A 27,814-nucleotide genomic window follows, 5' to 3' on the forward strand; every position below is an offset into this window, starting at 1 on the left:
CTGTTAGTAATAATACTTTTTTCCTTTTAATGAAATAAAAATCTGTGACCATTGCTAGATTATACATTAGTAGCTAATAACTTCCTTAGGAAATAGGATCATATTTCATATTATATGCTCTCATTTCATCATGAAATATTCCTCTACTGTACTTAAATCACAGTTGACATTTATATATTGATTTTTGTCATTTTTCGTCTGCCTGCCCGACTAGACCAGAGACCATGAGGAGAAGCACCATTTGTCCCCTCACATTGTATATATGGCACCTTAGCACAGTGACTTGGATGTAAGGAAGATTCAAACGTTTGTGGAATAAATGAAAAAGTGAATGGATGCACAGGATAGGAGTATCCTGTTATCCTAGATCTATCCCAGTTGATAGCTAGCTAAATAGTAGAAAGCCCTTGGAGCTGGAAACAGGTGCTTGCTTCAGCAGCACATAGACTAAAAAATAGGAGTTGGGAACAGTGTTCTTTTGCAGGTACCTCAAGCTTATACAGTATATTCTGAGAATACAATAGGAATGTGTAATGATATTTAGTCAGATGTGGGGTTTTTTTTTGTTTGTTTTTTTATGATAGTCACACAGAGAGAGAGAGAGAGGCAGAGACACAGGCAGAAGGAGAAGCAGGCTCCATGCACCGGGAGCCCGACGTGGGATTCGATCCCGGGTCTCCAGGATCGCGCCCTGGGCCAAAGGCAGGCGCCAAACCGCTGCGCCACCCAGGGATCCCTAGTCAGATGTGTTAACTTGATATATCTGCAAGTGCTTGTAAAATAATAGCAGTTATCGAATGCTCTCCATTACTATACTTAAGCTTGTTTTGTCTGTTATTTAATCTTTACAACAGTCTTATAAAGTAGATATTACTACTATGCCTATTTTACAGCTGGTAAATGCATCATAATAGAAATTTGATTACAACTTTTAAGTTATAGACATCATGTCAATGACAATGTTAAGTATTAAGCAGCCATACTGATAGTAACAAAAGCTGCGTCACACAGAACAAGATACCAAGTAGTATAGGTACAGTCCAGGTGGGTATAGCACTTATTTATATTACAGGGGTCCTGGGTTTTGTCATCTTCCTGCTGTGCTCAGTGTGATATTGCATCCCCATAATTATGTTTGTGTAATGGCTGCTGTATCTCTGGGCATTGTATCAGTTCGTGGGAGGAGAAAAGGTGAAATGTCTCTTAAAAGACTTTCTTAGAAGCCCCATTAGGTGAGCTATGCTTCTGTCTCATTGGTTAGAACTGAGTTACTGGCCACTCCTTGCTATAATGAATCTAGGTGTGTGAATATTGATGACTTTTTTTTTGGTATTTTTGTCTTTTAGTTTCTTCAAGTATACTATTGAAAAATCCTAGTATCGAGAAGTGCGTGACTACAATGGTTGAGATTCTGTGCTCTAGACAATGAGAAAGCTTTTTTAAGTTGGGAGTATTGTGGTCAGATTGTGCCTAAGGCATGTGACAGCTCTGTGTGTTAGATTGGGGATGACAGAATGGAAGCAGGAAGACACTGTTGAGGAGATCTTTGCAGTAATTTTAATAAGGGATCTTAGAAGCCTGAACTAGGAAAATGTAGAAAATAAAAGGAGACTAAAGATTCCAAAAATGTTTAAGAAGTCTGATGGCTAGGACTTGGTGGTTGATTGGCCCTGTGGAGATGCAAGAGTGAAGAGTCAAAGATGAAGATGGCTCAGGTGTCTGGCAGAAATGAAGGAGTGGTGCCAGGAATGGAAACTAAAGGGGAGTAAAGGAGAAAGTTTAAATTAGTTGTCCCTTAGGCGTAGTGAATTTGAGGTATCTGGATTTTCTTCACGTGCAGATCATTATTGATTGGGAAGGGATTAGTATAGATTTGTTATATGTTACAAATATTTTTTCTTGATAATATCCCTAATATCCCTTGGACTTGTATTTACTTTCTGTTCAGCAGTTTCTAACATTTATATTAATAAATCCTGTTAATATTCTCTTTTATATATTTCTGGCTTTAGTGTCATAATTAGAGGGCCGGGCCTGGCCTGGCCTGTCTTGTGCCCAAATTATAGAAGTATCTACCAACTTTTTTTCTTGAACTTCTGGCTTAATTATTGACTTGTACAAGATTTTATTTTGGTAAATAGGATGAGGTAAGGAAAGGGAAGAACATTTTCAATTATTAGAATATGATTGAGCCACAGGTCTTATATCCAAAATGTAATATCAAACATGAAAAAACTGAAGTTTTTTTTTTTTAAAGTGACTCCAACGTTGGCTTTTTTAAATGGTTTTGATATTTAGAGAAATACTTTGCTGTTTATTTCCTCCAAGAAACAAATACTGTCAAATTGAGTTTTTATTCTAAACCCAAAGTAAAATATCCTTTTCATGTATTCTGACAGCAGGAGGATGCATTAGCACAACAGGCCTTTGAAGAGGCTCGGAGAAGGACGCGTGAATTTGAAGACAGAGACAGGTCTCATCGGGAGGAAATGGAGGTGAGAGTTTCACAGCTGCTGGCAGTAACTGGTTAGTACTTTCCCCCAACCTCTCAGGCTCTCTTTGTCATGTTTGTGCATAATGTTTTTTATAAATAGTTTAATTTTGTCTTTTGTTTGTCAAAAGTTATACTATGTCTTTGTGTTTATTAAATGTAACTGCTATAAAGAGACTTTAGTCTTAATTTTAAGTTGTATGTGAATTCATCATTTATTGATCCTCATAAAAAATCATTTACTGTCGGTCATGTATATATTCTCTTAATTCATTGATCCAAATATCTTTTCTCTTTTTTTGTCTTGGTTATTTGTAAAAATTACTTTATGTTATCATAGAATACATATTTTTAGAACATTATTAAAACTCTTTGGAAATAATATTACTTTACATTTTTTAATGAATGCTTGTCTTGATTTGATAACAGTGTAATGTTCAGCCATTTGTGTATTCTCTTTTACTAGAGGAAAATTTAATATTTTTAAACTAGTCAAAGAATAGAATTAACCTAATCCATGTTTCTTTTAACTTTTTTATGGTACAGAGGTAGAAATCCTCACCAAAGAAATATGTAACTTAATTATTATAAGGCTAACACCCTAATAACTACTATCCAGATCAAAAAAATCAAATTTTGACAGCTACCTTCACAGCACCCTCCATGTGGACATCTAATTATGACCTTCTCCCTTCCCTCAAAAGTACTCATTACCTCAGTTTTTACAGTAATCACTTCCTTGTGTCTTTTTAGTTTTATTACCCATCCCTATTTCAGTCTTCAACATGGAAGGTTTGCCCAATGTTTAAATTTGATATGACTTTTAATTGACATGAATTTTTTTCTATGTAAAGTTGTACCTTACTTTAAGCAGACTTTAATTATACAATTAATATTTAAAGTATTTATACATTGTTCAAAAATCCAATTTCTACAAAAAGTATGCCTTAACAAAATAAAATAATCAAGACGAGAACTACTGTGTTTGAAAAGGATATAGTCAAATGTTAATGTATGCTCCAAGTTTATAAGCTTGATTATCAACATGAACATTTCACACAAGAAAAAATAAGAAAAGCACACATTCATATTCAATAATGAAAAGAAATGGAATTAAAATATAATTATAGTACATGAACTAAATAGAATAATTTCTAGGCATTAAAAAGAGTTCTGCAGATTGGTTGCACAACATTGTAAATGTATTTAATACTACCGAGCTGTACACTTAGAAATGGTTGAGATGGTAGGGCGCCTGGGTGGCTCAGTGGTTCAGTGTCTGCCTTTGGCTCACATCATGATCCTGGGATGGAGCCCTACATCAGACTCCCTGCAGGGAGCCTGCTTCTCCCTCTGCCTCTCTCTCTTGTCTCTCACGAATAAATAAATAAGATTTAGGAAAAAAAAAAAAAGATGATTGAGATGGTAATTTTTATGTATTTTAACACATTAAAAAAATTTTAATCAGTATTTTAATGACAGAAAATTGGTGGGTTTTCCATGTACAAAATTATATGTACACTATTATTTAAGTTAGCACAAAAGTGTATGTGTGTGTACAGAGAGATAGTGGTGAAGAGCCCAGACACTAGAGCCAGACTGCAAGATCTGAATCTGGCTTTGCCACTTACTTTGTCATCTTGAACAACTTATTTCATCTTCCTGTGGCTGAGTCTCCTCATTGATAAAATGAGGCTAATAATTGTCCCTATCTCATAAGGTTACAGGATTAAATAAGCAGATACATATGAAAACACTTCTTGAGTGTGTGGCACTGAGTAGGTGTACCTGCTATTATTGGTGTTATTTCGTGTGTATGTATCCCTCTGTGTGACATTGTTTTTAGAATGAATGAAAAAAATCGAGCCTGCTTAGTAGTTAGTGTATAAAATAAAATTATCTCTTAATGATTGAGTTTTCCCTTTGTCAGTGAGTGAATTAATCTAATAGGCTGAGAGCAACTGATGGTGCCCCCAAGAATGTAGTACTTTTTAGCTAGGAAAAGAGACAGGAGGGATATTATGCAATGCATTTGTTTTCTTTGAAGCTTTTCAATTCTTATGATTAGACTTCCCATGACATTTTCTTTCAGAATGCTTGTATATGTAGTAGTAAGTTTATAAATATATATGCATTTACCTTATGCTTCTGAACCTTTTTCTTCATGCTGTTTGTTCCCTGATAATGTACCTTTCTACCCATTTGTTAAAACCCAGCTTAAATATAATGTCAGTCCCTTCTCCAGCCTACTTGTTATTAGCCCTTCCACTTTGTAGTTTCCAGAGCATTTACTTCTGTTATTGTTCTTCCTGAACAATATGTTGAAACAATTAAAAACATGTCTGTCCTCTATTATAGATTCCCAATGAGGGATCCCTGGGTGGCGCAGCGGTTTGGCGCCTGCCTTTGGCCCAGGGCGCGATCCTGGAGACCCAGGATCGAGTCCCACATCGGGCTCCCGGTGCATGGAGCCTGCTTCTCCCTCTGCCTGTGTCTCTGCCTCTCTCTCTCTCTGTGTGACTATCATAAATTAAAAAAAAAAAAAAATCCCTTTAGATTCCCAGTGAGATGGGGAATTTTTTAACTCTCACGTTACCCACCGCAGTGTTTTGTACATTGTGTTTAGTTGTCAAATGGAGATCTTCAGAAAACAGTTCTTACCCTAGCTGTCTGAAAGCTAGAGTTAGAGTGTAGACTAGAATTTAGTTAAAGTAGCATAATACATGCTAATGGTCTTTGGAAAGGTTTTAAATGTTTATGATTTATTGGCTTATATATTAGGTAAGTTTTAAATAATGAACCTCAACTATTTTGTGCTGGATTCTGCACCAGGGACTGGTAAATATATAGATGAAAATGTACAGGGGTGCCTGGGTAGCTTAGTTGGTTAAACATTTGACTCTTGATTTCAGCTCAGGTCATGACCTCAGGGTCATGGGATGAAGCCCATTGTTGAGCTACATGCTGGGTTTGAAGCCTGCTTAAAATTCTCTCCCTTTCCCCCTGCCCCCGCCACTTGCTCGCTCTTGCTCTCTCTCTCTCTCTCTCTCTAAAAGAAAGAAAGAAAAAATTATGGTTTCTGGTCTTGAACACTGTCAGTCTTGAGGGAAAATAGATATATAAACACATATTTGGAGACTACTATAGCAGTAGCCATACATAATGGAGGTTCAGAAGTATGATAGTGGACAGTGGCAGTGTCCCTAGGATTGAGGATTGAGTGCTTACATGTGCCTCTGCCTGAGGAATTCACAGGAGAATACTATTGCAAGGATTTGAAGGAAGAGTGGGAGTTTGCCCTCTGGACAAGCTAGGGAAAGCATTCTGGGCAGAAAGAACACTATATGCAATGGCACAAAGCACTAAGAGACCTTGTTGTGTCTCAGAACGTGATTGGTCACTCTTTCTGGAACAAGCCAATGTGGCTTTAAATGAATGTAAGAATTGTTTTATGAAAAGTGCTCTTCAGCTCCATTATATTTGAAAAATAACTTTGATAATTAATGGAACAATTATTTAAGTTTTTGCCTATATTTTGCTTTAAAAAATGTAGATTAGTTGACACTAAGAATTGTCTTAAGTGCTAGCTTGATTATTTTTACAAATATGGTACTTGAAAAACATTCTGGTGTTGTGAGTATATCTGTATGTATGTTTATATTGTGAATGAACAAAAACATTGTTGAGAGAGGTGTTAAAGAATTTGTTGCTCAGATAGTTTTCCACTGGGTTTTATGTCAGTGATTTGAGAGCATGGCTTCTGTAGTCAGGCCTGGTAGAGACTCTGGGTCTATCACTTGCTAGTCTCTCTTAAGCTTGTTTTCTCATAGAAATTGTGAGAATTAAATGGGAAAGTGCTTGTAAATGCACTTAGTATGGTGATTGGCTTGTGTATGCCCACAGTAAATAATAGCTCTAAAGTACTTCTTGAGCACTAAAAGCTCTACCACGCCATGCTGGTTCCAGTTAATTGAATTATCTGGCTAAGAACATCCTTTTAGTTCTCTAAAGTCTGTCAGGGCACTTTCGCTGCATTATGACCTGGAGCATAGAAAAAAATGATTGGATTGTCATCAATGATTTAAGATCCCGTAGTCTCTTGAGGCAATAATTTATAACATCGGTTCTTATAGAGAACTGTCATCTACAAAATTGGGCTGGGATCTGAGTCCAGAGCTTGCACTGGCAGTCACTTACAGGAGTTTTGGGTATGCATATCTTTTGGTACTTTTGGTACTTTTGGTGCATGTATATTTTGCTTCCCTTTAAAAAAAAATCCGTAATGATGTGCCTGGGTAACACAGTCGGTTAAGCAACCAACTCTTGGTTTCAGCTCAGGTCATGATCTTGGTACTGTGAGATTGAGCCCTACTTTCGGGCTCCCCACCCAGCACAGAGTCTGTTTGGGACCCTCTTCCTCTGCCCCTTCCCACTGCACTTTCTCTCACTCTCAAAATAAATAAATAAATCTTAAAAAAAAAAATTTAAATCCACAACAAATTCCTAATCAGCTTATTTTCTTACAGTTTACCTTCTTTTTCCTAAAAGGAGAACATTAGAGAAAATTATTGTCCCTTCCCTCTCCCATCCCCATAATTCAAACATCTACAAGGGACATTATGTCATATACTCTAACATTCTTATTATAGTTGAGGAACCTGAGACTCAGAAAAATTAATTTACTTGCTTTCTTTCAAGTGTTTGGTTAATGGAAAGAAGAGTGAAGACTTAAATCAGTTTCCTAACCAAAACTCCTCTACAAATATAGCCTACACTGGGAAATGAATTTCCACATCACCCATAAAGATGATTAAGTTGAAAAATAAAACCTGCCAGGAGAGCTTAGAAACCGTTTTGCCTGGAAAAGGAAAAGCTGAGGCAAAAAAGAATAATAATGATTCCAGTGGGTGGTCCTGGTGCCTGACTGGAGATGAAGGCTGAGGAGCAGTGGTAACTCGTGGGTGGCAGTAACCCAGTAAATGGTCCTTGGAAGCTTGAGATCCTGGCAGCACAGTGGCTTAGGGATGTCCCACCCCTGTTTGGATAACCTCTGAGGCCCCTAGCCCTGCAGTGCTAAACTTGTAATGCTGATGCTCTTGAGCATTTAATACACATGTAAGTTTAAGATTACTAAGAGTTTTGATTTGTGCCAGTGTCTTTTTACCTGAAATCAGTTATAAAACTCCCTGAGCATGTGTAAAAATTTTTTTTTTTGCATGTGTAAAATTTAGAAAGTTTTCAGTCCATCATTCATGGTAAGATTTAGCATTTTCTTTTTCTGATTTTCTGTAAAAAAAGGTTATTTTAGTAGTTTGATGTTTCTTTACCTTTCAGAGATGATAGCAGCTTATCATTAATTTGGCAAGTGAAAAACTATAGTGAAATGAAGAAACATTGTTTTAGTTACCTTGTCCAAATACTGTTAAATCTTTGGTGACAACAAAATGGTGTGCAAAAGGTACAAAACACTATGTATGATATCTTTGCCCTTTGGGTATTCTTTTAAAAGGAATTCAGGCACATATTTGCTTGAATGTGCACCGTCTCTCTTTAATAGGATATGTAGGAAACTAACTGAAAACTGCAGGGGAATCGAGTATCCTGGAGCCACATGGGAGGATGATTACTTTTCATGTTATCTTTTAGACCTTTTGAATTTTGTATCCTGTGCATCTATTACATGTTTAGAAAAGAAAGAAAATATGTTTTTAGTGTTAACAGAAAATGATGGAACTAGAAGATTCTAGAACTTGCTATCTGTCTTCTGGCTTATGGCCTGTTTCTAAAAATGTGAAATCCTTCCTTTGTATGAAATTTTGTAGAGAACCCCAATATATATGATAGATAAAAGGGGCACTGCTCTAGGTGAAGCAGGGGTGGGAATTACTCTGATTTTCTTCTGTAGTCCCTGGAGTGTTTTCGTGGAACCCAGTATCTGGCAGAATGTAGCTGAAGAACCTTTGATGTGTGCTTCAGCGTGGATGGAACTGAGGGAATGATGTTGAGTGAAGTCAGTCAGTCAGAGAAGGACAATCATCATATGGTTTCACTCATATGTGGAATATAAGAAACAGTGAAGGGAGTATAAGGGAAAGGAGGGGAACTGAGTGGGAAAAATTAGAGGGAGACAAACCGTGAGAGACTCCTGACTCTGGGAAACAGAGGGTTGCGGAAGAGGAGGTGGGCGGGGGGATGGGGTAACTGGGTGATGGGCACTAAGAAGGGCATGTGATGGGATGAGCACTGGATGTTATATGTTGACAAACTAAAATTTAAAGAGAATGAGCATGAGGATGAGCTCATGATGTAGTAGGATGAGCATGAGGTTTGTAATAGATTTCTCTGGTTTTGAATCCTGGCTCTCTTGTTGCATTGTGACATTAGGAAAATTACTTATCCTCGTGAGCCTCATCTGTAAAACCAGGGCTTAAGGCCCTACCTCCCAGGTCGCTGCCAGCGCAGTATGTCTTAGATGGGCTCACTTCCTCTTTTTTCACTTTGGCTCAATATATCTGGAGTGGCAGTAAAGACAGGCATATCCTTTTTTTTTTTTTTAATCTTTTTTTTAATATTTATTTATTTATGATAGTCACACACACACAGAGAGAGAGAGAGGCAGAGATATAGGCAGAGAGAGAAGCCGGCACCATGCACCGGGAGCCCGACGTGGGATTCAATCCCGGGTCTCCAGGATCGCACCCTGGGCCAAAGGCAGGCACTAAACCGCTGCGCCACCCAGGGATCCCAAGACAGGCATATCCTAACTTTAGACTGTGAAAGTCAGAGATATTTTGCCAAGATACATTATATTCTGGTGTTGGTTGTTTGGTTTTTAACAACAGTAAAGGGTTTTGAATTTTTCTGGGTTCTGCTGGAGGTAGAGGCAGCAGTTGCCCAGGGCGGGTTAGTAGTGACTAGGAAGAGAGAGCACAAGGGGAACTTCCCGAGTTTGGGTAATGTTCTGTTTCTTTATCTGGGTTACATGGGCATATTCATTTACTGGGAAATTCATCAAGTTACACATTTATGATCGGAGCACTAGTCTATATTTTAATTAAATTAGACATTAAAAAGAAAAAAATAATCACAAACATGTCTCCTATGAAGTGCCTGCCCATTGTCTCTTGCCATGTAGTAGTAGCCAGGTGCCTTTTTACCTGAGATTCCTTCCATGATTTTAAAATGTTAACATGTTACTGACGACATTTCTCTTCAGGTCACATATCTCACATATCTGTATAACTAATTCAAATGGCTTACTCTGGGATTTTGTGAAAGAAGATTGAGGTTAGTAAAGGACAGAACGAGTGCTCTGGTCATAAATATATTGGAAAGATGGCTCTGTTACCTGTAGATAGCAACTCGTGTACACTCTGTGTCTAGAGACTGCCTTCAACTTGATTGGCCTCTTTCTAAAACTGTACCATCGTACTGTTAGCTCTTAATTCAGCTACATGGTGACAGGGTGCTGAAAGAGATTTTCTTTGTCATTATGTAGAAAATGCTTTCATCTGGTTAGTTTATAAAGTGTTAGCAAATAAATTCTTGTCTTTAATGTCAGAGAATGGGTAAATAATTATTGCTTATTTTACTATAGGCAGTTTTAATACAATTCCATAAATCATAGGAGAATTTTAGGTGGAAACTATTTGGAAATAAAACAGGCAAAGGCTTTATGTGGTTTTTGTATTTGTGTTTTGTATGTTTTCGGAGCCTTCGATTCTGTGTGGTCCGAGAAAAAATCTCAGCCACTATTTTAAATTCCTGCAGACTTCAGTTTTCAAATCACTTTAACTGTACCAACACTCATTTTTGTGTAAGGACAAATTAACTTAAAAGTTGGTCTATACTGCGCCTTCCTAACGTCTTTTGGGTAAAGGCAGTAGATAAGAGTGAAACAGGAATAGGACTGAAGAGAGAGGAAGAGGATACTAGATCTTTCTAGGAGAGAAAGAGAGTCTTTGTGAGCCACCTAATGGCTCAGTTGGTTAAGCATCTGCCTTCAACTCAGGTCATGATATCAGGGTCCTGGGATCAAGCCCTACAGGGCTCTGTGCTCAGTGGAGAGCTTGCCCTCCCTCTCCCTCTGCTGCTTCCCTGCTTCTTCCCTCCCCCTTCACTCTCTCTCTCAAATCTTTAAAAATGAAGTCTTTGGTCTCTATCATAGGAGATACAAGCTTCACTAAAATTTATTTTATTCTAACCTTATGTTTTAGTTTTTTAAAATTATCTTATTGGCAGGATACAAGTTTTTTTTTTAACATGTCAAATGTTCATAAAGATTTTTAAGTTTATTCATGAGAGATAGAGAGAGAGAGAGAGGCAGAGACACAGGCAGAGGGAGAAGCAGGCTCCATGCAGGGAGCCCGATGCAGGACTCGATCCTGGGACCCCAGGATCATGCCCTGAGCCAAAGGCAGATGCCCAACCACCAAGCCACCCAGGTATCCCGATATGTTCATACAGATAACTGGAAAGTGATGAGCAGGTTTGTTGTGACAGCGTGCTTACTTTGTGTCAGGCAGTATTCATCACAGTATTTGTTTTATACCACTCAGGCTGAAAAAGAGTAAGAAACTTGTCTAAGATCATATAGCTAAAGTGGTAGAGCCATCCCAGTCTGCACCTAGAAATGTAGATTATTTCTACTATCTCTTTTAAGACTTTTTTTTTTTAAGATTTTATTTATTCACTCATGATAGACACAGAGAAAGAGAGGGGCAGAGACACAGGCAGAGGGAGAAGCAAGCTCCATGCAGGGAGCCCGACATGGGACTCGATCCCGGGTCTCCAGGATCACGCCCTGGGCCAAAGGCAGGCGCTAAACTGCTGAGCCACCCAGGGATCCCTATCTCTTTTATTTTGAAATGTCACTTTATATGTAAAGTTTTCCTGAAGTTGTGTACTTTATAAGAACTATATTTTTTGACATGCCCATTAGACGAGCTCTTGCAATCTCCTTACCTGACAGGTGTTTATGATTGTCTGCTGACCTGGTTTACCCTTTTGCATATGGGGAAAGTACACTTCCTTCTCTCGTATTAGGACTTAAAATTTCTGTTTAGTGACTCCTCCAGCTTTAGCATTTGGGAGCAGCTAATGATAAAACCTTGGAGAATCACTTAACCTGCGGTTTCAGGCTCCCAGTTTGTAAGATTAGAGTTGAACTAAATCTCTAACATACTTTGCTGCTCTAAAATTCTGTAATTCTGTGCTGTGACGTTTAGTCAAGTGTCAGACATGAAGTAGTAAGCACAGTATGTGAACATAGTATACACTCAGTTGGAGCTATTTTTAAGTATTAGGGCATTTTCTCATGAAGAGTTTTCAGCGATTTGATAATCTTGATAAAATAGAATGGAAATCAACCAAGAAATTTTATTCATTTTCATTTGGGAATCCCTGCTTTTGGCTACTTCTGCACAGCCCTGACCAGTAGGGAAAACTCAGTGCCTGGTGACTGTTTATTGTCACTCCATTTTGGGCTCATCTCAGGTCTGCCTCCTCAAAACTGGATTTGCCATCTTTCTGGATATTCTGGTTTATTGAAAGAAAGAAAACAGGAGCAACTGGTAGTAAGAAGTCTGTAATAAGGGATCCCTGGGTGGCGCAGCGGTTTGGCGCCTGCCTTTGGCCCAGGGCGCGATCCTGGAGACCCGGGATCGAATCCCACGTCGGGCTCCCGGTGCACAGAGCCTGCTTCTCCCTCTGCCTGTGTCTCTGAGCCTCTCTCTCTCTCTCTGTGACTATCATGAATAAATAAATAAAAAAAAAAAAATCTTAAAGTCTGTAATAAAATGTCTAGATTAATTCTCTATAAATATTAAAAACAGATTTGTATTCTGAACAGGCTTGTGGGTGTCTGCTTTATATTAAACTCCTATTCTGAAATAGTTGTTAATAAAAATCAAGGACCCATGTGGATTGACAGTGGAAAAGAAACTAGAAATTATGAACTTTATGCTTTTATAATAATTGAGTTTAGAGAGTTTCTTTTTTTTTCTTTTTTTTTTTTTTTTTTGAGTTTAGAGAGTTTCTTAAGCCACCATCTAGTATAGCTGATTACTCATAGAATTCCTTCTAAAACATCTAGCTCTCATGAGAAAGCTCATTCAGTTGTTGAACTCCAGTCCTGTGGAAGCTATTTCACTGAACCTCAGTCTGTTTCTATTTGTTTCTTTCATGTGACAGCCTGTACATCTAACCTCTGAACAAGAAATTTCCTTCCAGTCTCCCAGCTCTCTTATTCCTCTCCCTTCAGCTCTCACACTCTCTTGACTTCCTCAGCTCTCATTTGTCCTATTTTTGTTTTTCCTTCACAGTGTCTTCCCTTACATCTTCCTGATTCTTCTTTACAGTGTAAATAAACCACAAATACAAGTAGATAAGCTTTACTCCTCTCCATGCCTTCACCAAACTATATTTTTTAAAAAATAATAAACCCATGGGAACTTGTGCACAGCTATGAGCAGAATGGAGAACTCTAGCTGCTGATGAACACTGTCACTCATTTGAATTCATCCTATTATTATAAAACTAATTTGAAAATTACTCCTAAGACAAAAGCTGAAATATCCTTTTGACCAAGTATTGTTGGTAGGTTAATAGTGATTTGTAAATATATAATTAGGATTGATTTTTCTCAGTGTTTCTTCATTGCTCAGCCCCTTTCTAACCTTCATTGACTGAATCCAGATGCTTATATCACCATCTCTGATTTTGCAGAATTGATCTGCCCTTACACTACATTTAGCATTGATTCTGTATAGACCTTAAATTGGTTTTTTGTTTTGGGGTTGCTGGGTTGTTTGGTTTTTTGGTTTTTTGCTGAATGTGCATTCCATAGCTTTTTCAATCTGTACCATGCAGCATAACTTTAACATGACTAGTTAATTGAAATAAATATGCTAAAATTTAGTGAGCCATATGCTAATAAAAATAGTGAAAATCTGCTAGAGGAATGTATAAGACAGATTTATAAGACAACAGAAGTTAGTGTTGAGTTTGATTTGATTTGTTTGAAAGTGAACAAGGCAGTGTCCTTTCTATCTAAATAACGTAATGCTCTTGAGAAATGATGACATTACTGGAGCTTCTGACTAAACTTGATCATGCAGTGCAGGTGTGACTTGTTGAGATGTTTCTTTGAAGGTCTACAATGCTCTTTCTGTAACAACTGTGTTAGATCTTAAGAAGTGAAACCAGTATGTTCAATTTTGGGGTAGATTTGTTTCCAAAAACTGACACAGGCAATGAAGAATCAATTGGTGATTATAATGCATGATTCCATTAGCTAAAGATTGCACAGGTAATTTCAGGGTGGTCTCAATTACTGGTATGTATCAGAAGTGACTACAGACAAGAGCTAGATGAAGAATGGTGGTGGCATGGACTAGGATAAGAGGGGTAGAGGCAGCCAGAAGTAGATTCAGGATATAGTCAATGAAAAAAAAAAAAGGACATAGTCAATGGAGGGCTGTCAGAGCCTATCATGGAGTGTACAAGAAGGAGATATTAGGGTGACCTCAAGCTTTTTTGCCTGAACTACTGGTAAAATGGACTCACCATTGTCTAACCTAGGAAAATCATTGCTGAAGGAATCAGGTTCTGTATACAATCAGATGCTTGTTGCTTGTGCTCAACTCACATTTACAGTTACTAAAGAAAGCTTATGGAAGAAACATGCATTGGAATTTGTGAAAGAGACTGAGAGTTAATACTGTATGTATTAGTGACCAAAGGGGCACTAGTTTACATTAAAAACTTTATGTAGCAGAGAGTGTCACACAGGACCTGTTAGTTGTTAGATATTCCCTATTAAGGAATTTGCCATCAGTAGTTTAACTAGAAATGTTTATTCTAAAGTGAAACTTGAAAGCCTCAGTGTTTATAATTGTCAAACCTCTTAGTTATTAATATTGTTGTAAAACTACTTCTGGGTATGTAAGTGGATCAGGACTATAATTTTTCCCCCAGTTTTGCATCTTTTTTAGATATTTTATCCACATTTATTTATTTGTTTCTTTATTTGTTTATTTAAAAGATTTTATTTATTCATCAGAGAGAGAGAAGCCCCCAAATGCAATTTTTAATAAATAAATGTGGGGCAGCCCGGGTGGCTCAGCGGTTTAGCGCCACCTTCGGCCCAGAGCCTGATCCTGGGGACCCGGGATTGAGTCCCACGTCGGGCTCCCTGCATGGAGCCTGCTTCTCCCTCTGCCTGTGTCTCTGCTTCTCTCTCTCTCTCTCATGAGTAAATAAATAAAATCTTTTAAAAAAAAATGCATTTGGGTTTTTGGGAGGGGGGTTTGTTTGTTTTTTAAGAATTGCACTTCTTGGGGCACCTGGGTGGCTCAGTCTTTTGGGCATCTGCCTTCAGCAGGTCATGATCCCAGAGTCATGGGATTGAGCCCCATGTCGGGCTCATGCTCATGCTCTCTTGCTCTTATAAATAAATAAAATCTTGGGATCCCTGGGTGGTGTAGCGGTTTGGCGCCTGCCTTTGGCCCAGGGCGCGATCCTGGAGACCCGGGATCGAATCCCACATCGGGCTCCCGGTGCATGGAGCCTGCTTCTCCCTCTGCCTGTGTCTGTGCCTCTCTCTCTCTCTCTCTCTCTCTGTGTGACTGTCATAAATAAAAAAATAATAAATAAATAAATAAATAAATAAATAAATAAATAAATAAATTCTTAAAAAAAAAAGAATTGGACTTGTTAAATAACAAATTTTCATGTTGTACTCCAGGTCTTTTTTTTCCCTCCATATTTATGCAATCGTATAAAGGTATTTGTAAAGTACAGTCATGTCCATTATTTCTACATTGCAGAAATAGAACCTGGTCTTTTCTAAGCAGTTAAAAGTCTGTTTATTATTCTTGCTCTTAGATGGTGGCATCCCTGAGGTGGTGGTTCTTGGTGGAAGCTCTGAGAACATTCATTTTTGCTTTTGAGATAATACTTTATTCATAGTAATGATTTTATTACATGAGGTAGAGATTTTTAGTGAAAACTTGTTTGGCAGAGATGACATTCTGTAAGATGAAATTCACTACTACATTTTTCAGTCAATTAGTAGACTATATACTTTGTGTGACTATGTAAAATAAACAGTAGTACATATGTTTTAAGGTTGCTGACAGCGTTTTAATTAGTTCATTCATGGAAAATGCTTAGAACAATGCTCAGCATATAGTTGGTACTCAGTAAATGTGAGCTATTATTAAAAGAAAACGTTTGATTGTAAGGTGACTGGATGATGTGTTTAACCCTGTAGTCCAAAAACTATAAATGTAGATTTGCTGTTCTTTTATATATAGTATGTATTTTGATAATGCTGTTTTGAATATAAAGAGTTTTTTATTCTTGGCTTCTTTTATCGAAACTTCAGCAAAATATATATATATATATATATATATTAGCAAAATATGTTTTAAAGATTTTATTTATATGATAGAGTGAGAGAAAGCATAAGTAGGGGGAGTGGCAGAGGCGCAGAAGGAAAGAGAGAAGCAGACTCCCCACTGAGCAGGGAGCCTGATGCGGGCCTCGATCTCAGTACCTGGAATCATGACCTGAGCCGAAAGCAGACCCTTAACCAATTGAGCCACCCAGGTGCCCAGCAAAATATTTAATATGTAATTTAAATTGTTCTTTTTCCTCTTACATATGGAGATATTGGCTGAAAACCTTTTAGTTGTAAACTCTTTTAAGATGCTGTGTCTTATACGTTATTTATCTAGCACTTTGATTTTCAAAATATGTTTTGACTCCCAATTATGACTTTGTCATTGCAGGCAAGAAGACAACAAGACCCTAGTCCTGGTTCCAATTTAGGTGGTGGTGATGACCTCAAACTTCGTTAATTAGCAGCACAGCAGATGTGCCCACCCATCTTTACATATATACATTGTTTCTAGTTGGCAGAAATAATCATTAAAAGACCAGAAACTGTGATAACTGGAGGTACTACGGTCTATTTCTCAACCTTAGGCAGTAACAAGACATCACAAACTGCCATGGTTTTGCACTATGATTATATAATACCTGCATTTCTAATTTTGTATGCATGTAGCCAGTAATTTGAAATTTTTTTCTATGCAAGCTTACCTTGTTGGCATTATTTTAGTGAGTTGAAACTATCCACTTTTTTGTAAAGCTCTTTTTTTCCTCCATTTTAATTTAAAAGTTTATGTCATTTAAGAACAAGTCAAGAAATTTAAATTTTATCAGAGGGTTTTTTTCCCTAATCAGTTGTTCTAATTATTTTTGAATTTTAGATGTGTTGGTTACATAGCTTCATTTTAGATAGACATTCTTGGTTATTTGTTTTATTTCTGTGTTTTTATAGTTTATGGCATTTTTAAACTGCTGATGTGTTTGCATTATTTACAAGCTAAAAACCTAGTAGCATAGAGCTGTCTGCCACAGCCTTTAACACAAAGTTTACAGTTGTTAAAGTTGCAGTATCCTTTTAAATGTTGATGATCAGCTCCTTTTTCTTTCTTCCTTAAACATAAAATTTTTTTAATTGGTGTTAACTAATCTGCCCCAAATCTGTTTTACATTCTGTTCTGTAAACATGAGTTTGTGTGGAGATATTCTCCATAGGTGGTAATAATACTCTACTGAAATGCCTAAAGAAGTCGCAGGCTGGCTTCTGTTTTATTCAGGGATTTTTTTTTTTTTTTAAGTCAGAAAAGGGATACTGGAGCTTCTTCATGTATGTAACAGCATATTAAACTGGAGACAGTGATGAATCAGCTACCAAGGTAATATTGTATTAAAATCATGTTTAAGATAGCTGCTTTTATGTGTATTTTATAATGCATGCTTTTGTAAAAACATTGCTGGGTAACGAAAGATTAGTCTTAGAAAATGTTCATCTGTGCAGAGGTACATTTTCTTCATTAATTATTCTGGGAAAAAACTCACAGGTTATATATATGGTATTTTCCAAAAGGACTATTAATAGAACCTTTTGAGATGAATTAGTATAAGAATATTTTTTAAATAGGCTCATTGTCAAATTGAAGGCAACTTTTTTTTTTTAATACAAGACTGGAAAAAAAGTGCTAAGTCATTTGGCACCTCCTTACAAATATTTTTCATGGTCACATTCATTGAATGTTACTACATTTCTGAATTTTTGCAAAAATGTATTTTATCATAATAGAATGGCATTATTTTAAAGAGTTTGAAAAACTGACATGGTCAATTCAGAAAAGAAACTGAAGTCTGAATAAGGTCATTGCATTTAAAACACACACACAAATACTTGACTGTGAGGGAGGTGTGACTTTCATTGTATATAGGTCTTATAATTCATAGACACATCCTGTATCTCAGAATAAAAATATTTGTTATATATTTGAAGTCATGCATGGTAAAGAGTGTGTTTAAATTGTTATGAACAATAATGCGTCATAAAAGACCATGCTGATCTTGTGTAACTAAGTACTATGAATGAATTTGGTTGGTATTTAGTGTTGTGCAGCTCACATGTTTACACACTCAGTGCCCTAATTTCCTCTGAGGCAATTGCCTTTTAAGTGGCCCTTAAAGTGTTTTAAGGTTATTTTATCACAGAGCTCCTTGGTTTTTGACTTCTGCACTTAATTTTTTTAATAACACAATGATGGTACATTTTTTTCTCTATTACTTCTAGCTAAGGGCTTTCATTCCACCAATAACTAAGATCAAATGTTATTAAATGTTCATTTCGCCATCCTTCTGTAAATACTCGATTTTTCCTGTCATTCAGCACAGTGCTGCTTCTGTCTATCTTAATGCTGGCATTAAGATCATGAGCCCCTTTTCTCCAATAGTGCAGGCTTTGAAAACTCTTATTAAGTTATTGATGCAATTTGATATTTTTCCATAATCTGTATTTAAACAAAATTACATCATTGCATCATCTTTTCTAAATTCATCTCCATTAAAACTTGCCTTAAGCTATCAGATTGCTTTTGCCACCATTAGCCATACTGTATGTTTGTATGTTTCATTTACTTTCACAATAAACTTCTGTGTAGTGAAAAAAAGATCTTGGTTCTTCATTGACCTAACCCAACAATTTCTGCTTTGGTGCTCATTATGACGTGAAAATTGACTTCGTTTCCAAAATGTTCTTTCATTTTTTTTTTTTAAATTAAAAAAGAAACACACACACAGTGGCATCTAGTGGTCATTTCTGCTGATACCAAAGAAAATGTAATGCAAATATCACAAATAATAACTTCCCAATGTATGTTATGGTTTCCTAAAAATCTGGTCTGCTATACCCATCGTATGAGCTACAGCTATAAAGTACTGACCTTGCAGGGGAGGAAGAATTCCAGAAATTACACATTCAAACTAGTGCCATTATACAAGGTACTCATTTTAGGACTACGTACTTAATTTGATTGTGCGTATTATATCAAACATAGTTAGTATTTGGAGCTCTTGGATAGTGCAGTAGGTTGAGCATCTGTCCCACTCTTGGTTTCAGCTCAGGGTATGCTGTTAGGGTTGTGAGGTCGAGCCATGAGCAGGACTACATGCTCAGCACAGTCAGCTTGGGACTCTCCCTCTCCTGCCCATCTTGCTCATGCTTTCTCTCTCTGTAAAATAAGTAAATCTTAAAAAAAATAAAAATAAAAACAGGATTTTTCTTGGCATTTTTCCTATACCAGTCTTTTACTTTAGAAACATGCCTTAAGCTTGGTGCATGATGAAAAACTTATTCACCACCAGATGTACTGCAAATAACAAATACTAATGGTGAATTGGCACCATTAAGCAAAATTCCAATGAGTAAGATTCATACTGAGGGTTAATTTCAAAAGTTGTTTCAGCAGTAGCATCATGCTGGCATTTTAGTAAATATCATCTCTAGAAACAGGTATTTGGATATGGTAGTTTGGGGCTACTTAAGAAAACAAATATCTTAATTGATCTTTGCCTCATTTGGCGAAGAGGAGCTTTTTCAAACTATAAGCCTTTGTATGAATTATCCATTACTGCATAACACACTGCTCCAAAGACTAGCAGCCTAAAACAAGAAACATCATCTCACAGCTTCTGTGGATAAGAAATCTGGAAGAAGTTAAGTTCAGTGGTCTGGTCCAAGGTCCCTTCTGAGGTTAGAGTCAGGCTATCAGCCCATGCTATAGTCCTCTCAAGGCTTGACTGTGGCTGAAAGATCCTCTTCCCAGCCCACTCAATTGGTCATTGACTGGCCTCAGTTTTTCAGAGACCATTGGGTGAAGAAAGCCCTTGATTTCTTGTTAGGTTTTGGAATGGAGACCTTCACCTTCTTGCCCTGTGGGTGTCTCCATACAGCAGCTCACAGCTTAGCAGCTGGGTTTCCCTAGAACTAGTGATTCAAGATGGAAGCCACAGTCTTTTTAATCACCTAATCTCGGGGTGAGGGGTGTCTCAGTTGGATGAACATCAGACTTCAGCTTGGGTTGGAGCCTGTTGGGCTCCATGCTCAGCAGGGATTCTGCTTCTCCCTCTCCCTCTTCTACCCCTGCTTGTGCTCTCCATCCCTCAAATAAAATCTTTTAAAAAATAACCTCATCTTGGGGTGCCATATTCTATGTTAGAAATGAGTCACTGGGTCAGGCCCACTGAAATGGAGGAGTATTAAGCTTCATCTCTTCAAGGGTGGTGTGACAAAGGGTTTGTGGACGTATTTTTAAAACCGCCAGAGCTCACTGGCACATCTATGTGTGTATTTACAAGACAACATCGGTGTTTTGCTCTCCCAAATATTTGTCTTTTGTGGGCAGATTTCAGGGCATGATTACCCCTAGATAGCATCAATTCTTTCTTATAGCACCACTACATGTACATATATGACATTTCAAAAATAGGTCAAGGCCAGAAAATTACAATTGTAGAGTAGGATCATGAGTGAAATGGTAGCTTTTTTTTTTTTTTTTTTTTTTTTTTTTTATGATAGTCACAGAGAGAGGGAGAGAGAGGCAGAGACACAGGCAGAGGGAGAAGCAGGCTCCATGCACTGGGAGCCCGACGTGGGACTCAATCACGGGTCTCCAGGATCACGCCCTGGGCCAAAGGCAGGCACCAAACCGCTGCGCCACCCAGGGATCCCTTGGTTCTTCTTGATACAGGATACTTTTAAAAGTCACTGCCTCAGGGATCCCTGGATCCCTGGATCATGACCCCAGGATCATGACCTGAGCCAAGGGCAGATACTTAACCAGCTGAGCCACCAAGGCACCCCTAAATATTTTTCTCTTAAAGCTTTGTTCTGGAGGACTATTTCACTTTAGCCTCTGAAAGCTTAGTGCCTTAATTGATATATACTGCTAGTGTAAAATACTTACCAGATATCAAAAATCTAGTAAGAAGATATCTCACTAATTTTTTATTACATATAAATGATAATTTCATATACTGGATTATATTGATATTTGATATATTGAGCTAAATATACTAAAATTAATTTTATCTTGTTTTGAATGTAGCTACTAGAAAAATTTTAATTGCATATATTGGCTCATATCAATATAAAGATTATAAGTGAGCAAAGGACATAGATCATACAACCAAAAGGAAAAATCAGTTTAAAAAAAAGCCTGGGTGGCTCAGTTGGTTAAAATTCCAACTCTTAATTCACTTCAGGCCATGACCTTAGAGTCCTGGGATTGAGCCCCACGTCAGGCACTGTGCTTAGTGTAGAGTTGGCTTCTCTCTCCCACAGCCCCCTCTTCCTGCTTGCTCGCTCTCTCTCAAATAAATCTTAAAAAAAAAAAAAAAAAAAGGAAAATATTGCACCTTACTGGTTTTTAAAAAATATTAAAGCAAAGTATGGTAGTGCCTGGGTGGCTCAATGGTTAAGCCTTCGTTAGGCTCAGGGTGTGATCCCAGGGTCCTGGGATGGAGTACCACATTGGGCTCCCCACAGGGAGCCTGCTTCTCCCTCTGATTATGTCTCTGCTTCTGTGTATCTCTCATGAATATATAAATAAAATCTTTATAAAAAAAAAAAAAAGCAGGGATCCCTGGGTGGCTCAGTGGTTTAGCGCCTGCCTTCGGCCCAGGGCGTGATCCTGGAGTCCCCGGATCGAGTCCCACATTGGGCTCCCTGCATGGAGCCTGCTTCTCCCTCTGCCTGGATCTCTGCCTCTCTTTCTCTCTCTGTCTCTCATGAATAAATAAAATCTTTAAAAAAAAAAAAAAAAAAAGCAAAGTACGATTACCCCCCTAGGATTATTTGAGGGAGGGGGAATGTATATCCACTGCCCAAAATATATGGTTCCTGCCCTCGGAGAATCCATAGTGTAGCTCAAAACTGACCAAAAGCAGTAATGTTTAAGTTATACTAGAAGTACTGATTGTTACGTTGTACATTTAACCCAGTCTAGGTGGTCAAAAAAGGCTTCCTTGAGGCATTTAAAAAAAAAAAAAGATTTTATTTATTTGTTCATGAGACAGACAGAGAGGCAGAGACACAGACAGGAAAAAGTAGGCTCCCTGGGAGGAGCCCAATGTGGGACTCGATCCTGGAAAAAAGTATAGAAAGTATAATTGATTTTCCTGGTTTTTCTTATCAGGCTGGTTGTGTCGCCTTCAAATTCTTAAAAGTTCATTGACTTAAAAAAAATAAATAAATAAAATAAAAAATAAATAAAAATAAATAAAAATTTTTAAAAAGTTCATTGACTTAGGGATCCCTGGGTGGTGCAGTGGTTTAGCGCCTGCCTTTGGCCCAGGGTGCGATCCTGGAGACCCGGGATCAAATCCCACGTTGGGCTCCTGGTGCATGGAGCCTGCTTCTCCCTCTGCCTATGTCTCTGCCTCTCTCTCTCTCTGTGACTATCATAAATAAATAAAAATTTTTTTTAAAAAGTTCATTGACTTAAAGGCTTAATCTCTTACTTAACTTGCTACTACCAATCACTAGTTGGCCTGTGCGGACAGAGCAGTCACTGAACATAGCCAACTATGGAGCAGGGCCAAGAAGACAGTTTAATGAAAGGGACACTATCTTTTAAAACTCATGGGAATTTGGCACATGTGACTTCTGTTTACATATCATTGAACCTAGCAAATCACAGGGCTATGCCCAACTTCACCTGACTGGGAATCACAATCTTTTTCTTTTCTTTCCTTTTCTTTCTTTTTTTTTTTTTTTTTTAAGATTTTATCCATTTATTCCTGAGAAACACAGAGAGAAAGGCAGAGATTCAAGCAAAGGAAGAAGCAGGCACCCTGCGGGTTTCTGATGCGGAACTTGATCCCAGGACCTTGGGATCACGACCTGAGCCAAAGGCAGACGCTCGACCCCTGAGCCACCCAGGCACCCCTGGAAACCCCAATCTTACCTTTTGCTTGGGAAAGAGAATATTTGTCCATAGCGTTAATGACTATCATAGGCCACCCTCTCAGTTATTATTTAATTTTACCCTCCCGGGCAGCCCTGGTGGTGCAGCGGTTTGGCGCCTCCTGCAGCCTGGGGTGTGATCCTGGAGACCCGGGATCGAGTCCCACATCGGGCTTCCTGCATGGAGTCTGCTTCTGTCTCTGCCTGTGTCTCTGCCTTTCTCTCTCTCTGAGTAAATAAATAAATCTTTAAAAAAAAAATTTTTTTTTACCCTCCCTTTATCAAGAAAATCTATCTACTATAGGAAACAGCCTAAAAGTTCTAGGCATTGAGGTAAAATCTTGGGATATGTCACGATCTGCCCTTAACAGGGCTACAATGGTAGAATAGGACAGGAAAACTGCAGGAAACACTTCCACTCAAAAAAAGGGGAGAATAAAGTTACTGCACGAACAATTATGAAATGTCACGGGGGGGAGGGGCTGTTTAGAGACTGAGGGCCTTCTACCCTGAGAGAGGAGGAGTGTCCTTTGTAAGGCTGATTGGGAGGGGCTCCCCAGTCCATTCTTGACAAATATAATGTAACCATGGTACTAAGATTTTGTTTTCTAAGCTTTTCACCTTCAAATGTGTACTTTTTCTGCTTTCTAAGCTATCACATGTGACCATTTTAATAGGCTTGCCATCCTTCTGGCCCTCCATTGCCAGTTCCCCGAGCCTTTGTCCTGAGGAACACCACCTTCCATCCAGCTACCCAAAGCTAGAAACCTGTTTTTATTCTTTACTCCTTTTCTCCTTCATCTCCACATTCAGTATATAGGTCTTGTCAAAGGATTACATCAATTCTGTCACTATTAGATTTTTAAAAACATTTTAGGGGGCGCCTGGGTGGGTCAGTAGGTTAGGTGTCTGTCTTCCACTCGGGTCATGATCCCAGGGTTCTGGGATCGAGTGGGGCATTGGGCTCCCTGCTCAGCGGGGAGTCTGCTTCTCCCTCTCCCTCTGCCTGCCACTCCCCTGCTTGTGCTCTCTCCTCTCTCTCTCTCAAATAAATAAAATATTTTTTAAAAAAATTTAGTTCCACATAAACCATTTACCTGTAAGTCAGACACTCATAAGTGCTAACAAATCTGTGAAGTATGATCATTTTACAAATAAAACTAAGACATAGTAATTTGCCCAAAGCACAAAATCATTGTATGGCAGAACTAGGATTCAAACTTCCAGTCCTGGGCAGCCTGGGTGGCTCAGCGGTTTAGCGCCTTCAGCCCAGGGAGTAATCCTGGAGACCTGGAATCGAATCCCATGTCGGGCTCCCTGCATGGAACCTGCATCTCCCTCTTCCTGTGTCTCTCCCCACTCCTCTCTCTTCTCTGTGTATTCTCATGAATAAATAAATAAAATCTTAAAAAAAAAAATCCAGTCCTTGTGTTTAACCAATGTTAACCTTCAAAATAAGTCTGCCGGGAACCCTGGGTGGTGCAGTGGTTTAGCGCCTGCCTTTGGCCCAGGGCGCGATCCTGGAGACCCGGGATCGAATCCCACGTGGGGCTCCCGGTGCATGGAGCCTGCTTCTCCCTCTGCCTATGTCTCTGCCTCTCTCTCTCTCTGTGACTATCATAAATAATAAATAAATAAATAAATAAATAAATAAATAAATAAATAAATAAATAAAGTTAAAAAAAAATAAGTCTGCCAGTTTTTTTATCAGCAAAAATGGGTTTGTTCAAGAATAGAGAATTTTGGGGCAGCCCCGGTGGCCCAGCGGTTTGGCGCCACCTTCAGCCCGGGGTGTGATTCTGGAGACCCAGGGTCGAGTCCGGGTTGGGCTCCCTGCATGGAACCTGCTTCTCCCTCTGCCTGTGTCTCTGCCTCTCTCTCTCTCTCCCTGTCTGTCATGAATAAATAAAATCTTTTTTTAAAAAAAGAGTATTTTAATCTGGGACAAACTACAGCAGAGCCATAAATAAACCCCTAGAATAAAGGAGAGGACAGTTCTTACATAGGAAACGGGGAAGCTATTATAAACAAAAGGTCAATTGGAGTAAAATGGGAGTTCAAACTACAGTGGCTTTTCATTGGCTGCGCTGTTGCCCACAGAGGAGGAAACCTTTCTTCCACCTGGCAAGTCAGTAAAAATAATACGGATTTACAAGGTACCTCTGGTTCTATTGGGTCTACAGTTGATCACCAGGAGTGGGGTGTGAGAGCTCCCCCTACTGGCCTCCTGCTTCCATTCTAAAGTTTCCTGGCGTGTTTTGTTTTGTTTTGTTTTTTAATAAGATTGTATTTATTTATTTATTTAATTTTATTTAAGAAGGGGGAGGAGGGGCATAGAGAGGGGGAGACAATCTTAAGCAGACTCTGGGCACCGAGCCTGAGGTGGGGCTTGGTCCCAAGACCCTGAGATTAGGACCTGAGCCAAAACCAAGTCAGTTGCTAAACTGACTGAGCCACCCAGGTGTCCCTAAATAAGTTTCCTTTTATTAATTTTCACACCCCTATACTCTAACCTGAGACAGTCCCTGCATGTCTAGTTTTAACTGCTGAGATATGACCTGTGCCCCTGAATACACTTTTAGTGGTCCACCAGTAGCCAGTTCAATGTTTCTGAACATCCTCATCCTGTTACTAGAATGGCAGTTGCTGACATTCTCCCACATTGGTCTATACCCCTGAGGCACTTCCTACTTCTGTACAGTATACCAGGCTCTGGACAACGGTCTCTTCCCAGACCACCATCCCAGAACTATCACTCCCACCCCTGACAAAAACAAAGCCAAAAATTTGAGGATAACACAATGAGCAAAGATAACCATTTGTTGTTGACTAACACTGTTCATAGAAACCTATCTGCCTATTATCCCAGTAGGGAACTTTTTTTTTTTATTTCTTTCTTTCAGATTTTATTTACTTATTTACTTATTTTATTTATTTATTTACTTACTTACTTACTTACTTATTTAGAAAGAGAGCAATGTGAGCAAGAGGAGGGACAGAGGGAAAGGGCAAGAATCTCCAGCAGACTATATGCTGAGTGTAGAGGTTGATGCAGGGTTCAATCTCATGACCCCAAGATCATGGCCTGAGCTGAAATCAAGTCAGCCACTCAACCCACTGAGCCATCCAGGCATGCCCCCCAATAGAGAATTTCTTAGGTGCTTTCCCACCCTTGTTCTTCCTGCTCCTTGGATCTTCCAGACTAAAAGTCCTTTTCATGTTGTTATCCAGTGTGGCTTTGTCTTTCTTCTCCCACACCTCCACTGGACCTGCCCCAACCTCTTTGTTCACCAGAAATAAATCCCTCCAAGGGTTTTTTCTTTTTTTTTTTAATATAAGAACTAGTTCTACCTAATCTGGTTGGATTTGAGTTCAATTCAAACATTTTAGATCAACTAAGATTACTCCTCATCAATGCCAGAAGTTTCTTTCTAGGTCTACTCCCATGCCATTTAGGCCAGCTGCCCAAATAACCTATCCTAAACCTATCTCATTCACATATAGCCTAACCTATCCACATCTTTAATGCTTGCCATGCATAGTAAGAAGTAAATGTCCACCTTATCCCTGCCCCGCTCCCTGTATTAGGTTGATAATTTTTTTGTTTATCTTTCCAGAAAGGTTTTTTTTTTTTTTTTTTTTTGGTATGGACAGTGTCTCTTTTATTTCTGTTTTTACATACTATACAGTTGACACCTGGCTTTTTTCTGTTAGTGCTCCTTCCACATCAGCATACAGGGATATATTTCGTTTTTAAACATTTTCTATTATATATATCACAGTTTAGTTCCCACTTCCCTACTGATGGACATCTCAGTGACTTGAGTCTATTGTTTTGGCGTGTGATGCAGCAATGGGCATCCTTCTCCATGTTTTTATTTTTATATTTTTTTAAGATTTAAAAATTTTATTCATTAGAGACACAGAGAGACAGAGGCAAAGACACAGGCAGAGGGAGAAGCAGGCTCCATGCAAGGAGCCCGACATGGGGCTCGATCCTAGGTCTCCAGGATCACGCCCTGGGCCGAAGGCAGACGCCCAACCCCTGAGCCATCCAGGGATCCCTCCATGATGTTTTAATGCCAAAAAGCTGTAACTTCAAGTTTTGATGGAGCCTCCCAAGTTACATTCCTACCAAACCAGTTTGAGAATTTAGCATGTCATTCTCTCCCCTGCTAAAATCCTTCCTCGAAGGGCAGTGTCATAGAAAGAACTTGGGTTCTAACACCTAGGACAGCAAGGCATTTACAGCTCTAGGCCTTCTTCTTCGCTTGTAAAATGAGGTACAAGCTGACGTCTCAGGGTGGTGTGAAAATCCAGTCGGCTTCCTTGAAGGATTGGCTCTCAAAGAGGTCTGTTTGCCTTTTAGTTTTTAAGGGCCTCAGGTCATGAGCCAAAAGCTCAGGCAGGCCAGAGGACCCCCTCTTCCAACCCGTAAATGAGGAGAATGAGGCACAAAGGGGCCCAGAGGTTTGGGCAAGAGCATCCAGCGTTGGCTTGAGGCTGAGCTCCGCCCACGACCTCGGGATACCGGCCCCAAGGGACTGTACACCTCTGGACTAGGTCAGCGGAGGTCTGGCCCCGCGGCTCCCCAGTCTAGCTATTCCTCTCCCACTGCTCCCTGCCGGCAAGCAGACACTCGGGCACGTAACGCACTCGCTTGGAAGTCGCTGCCCCCGCTCCCCGCTGGGCCTCAGGTTGCACCCTCGGAACTCGCCTTGGCGCCCCGTGAACGTGAGTGGGACATAGGTGTAGAAGGAGACGGATGTTGTATAACCACGTCACGTTTGTGAGTTGCGTGGTGTGCACATCCTTGTGTAGACGTTTAAGTGTGTGCAGTGTTGTGTGCGGATGTGGGTCACGGAGCACCGGCCCCCGGCTCCGCAAGCGCCCACCCCGCCCGGCGCTACTGTCGGGCTTCGCTCAGCCTTCGCCCCGCCTTCCACAGCCCTGTGCGCGTGCGCGACCCCGCCTTGGGCTCCTCCCCC

The 27,814-nt window shown here is 39.2% G+C and overlaps 1 protein-coding gene across 4 annotated transcripts in view; it reads left to right on the forward strand.

Annotated features, from left to right (window-relative positions):
• CBFB (core-binding factor subunit beta) overlaps nt 1-18,531 on the forward strand; it is a 60,949-nt gene extending 42,418 nt beyond the window's left edge. For 2 of the 4 annotated variants that reach the window (XM_072814482.1, XM_072814469.1), the window contains 2 exons: nt 2,400-2,495; nt 16,285-18,531. In XM_072814482.1, coding sequence (XP_072670583.1) covers nt 2,400-2,495; nt 16,285-16,353 — 165 coding nt within the window. In that variant the 3' untranslated portion in view covers nt 16,354-18,531. Of the gene's footprint in view, nt 1-2,399; nt 2,527-16,284 lie in introns of all 4 variants that reach the window. The other 2 variants (XM_072814474.1, XM_072814462.1) reach the window with 2 other exon arrangements.
• Nucleotides 18,532-27,814: the final 9,283 nt, after the last annotated feature.

The sequence above is a fragment of the Canis lupus genome, chromosome 3, assembly GCF_048164855.1.
Source record: "Canis lupus baileyi chromosome 3, mCanLup2.hap1, whole genome shotgun sequence".
In the NCBI taxonomy this organism is placed as follows: domain Eukaryota; kingdom Metazoa; phylum Chordata; class Mammalia; order Carnivora; family Canidae; genus Canis; species Canis lupus.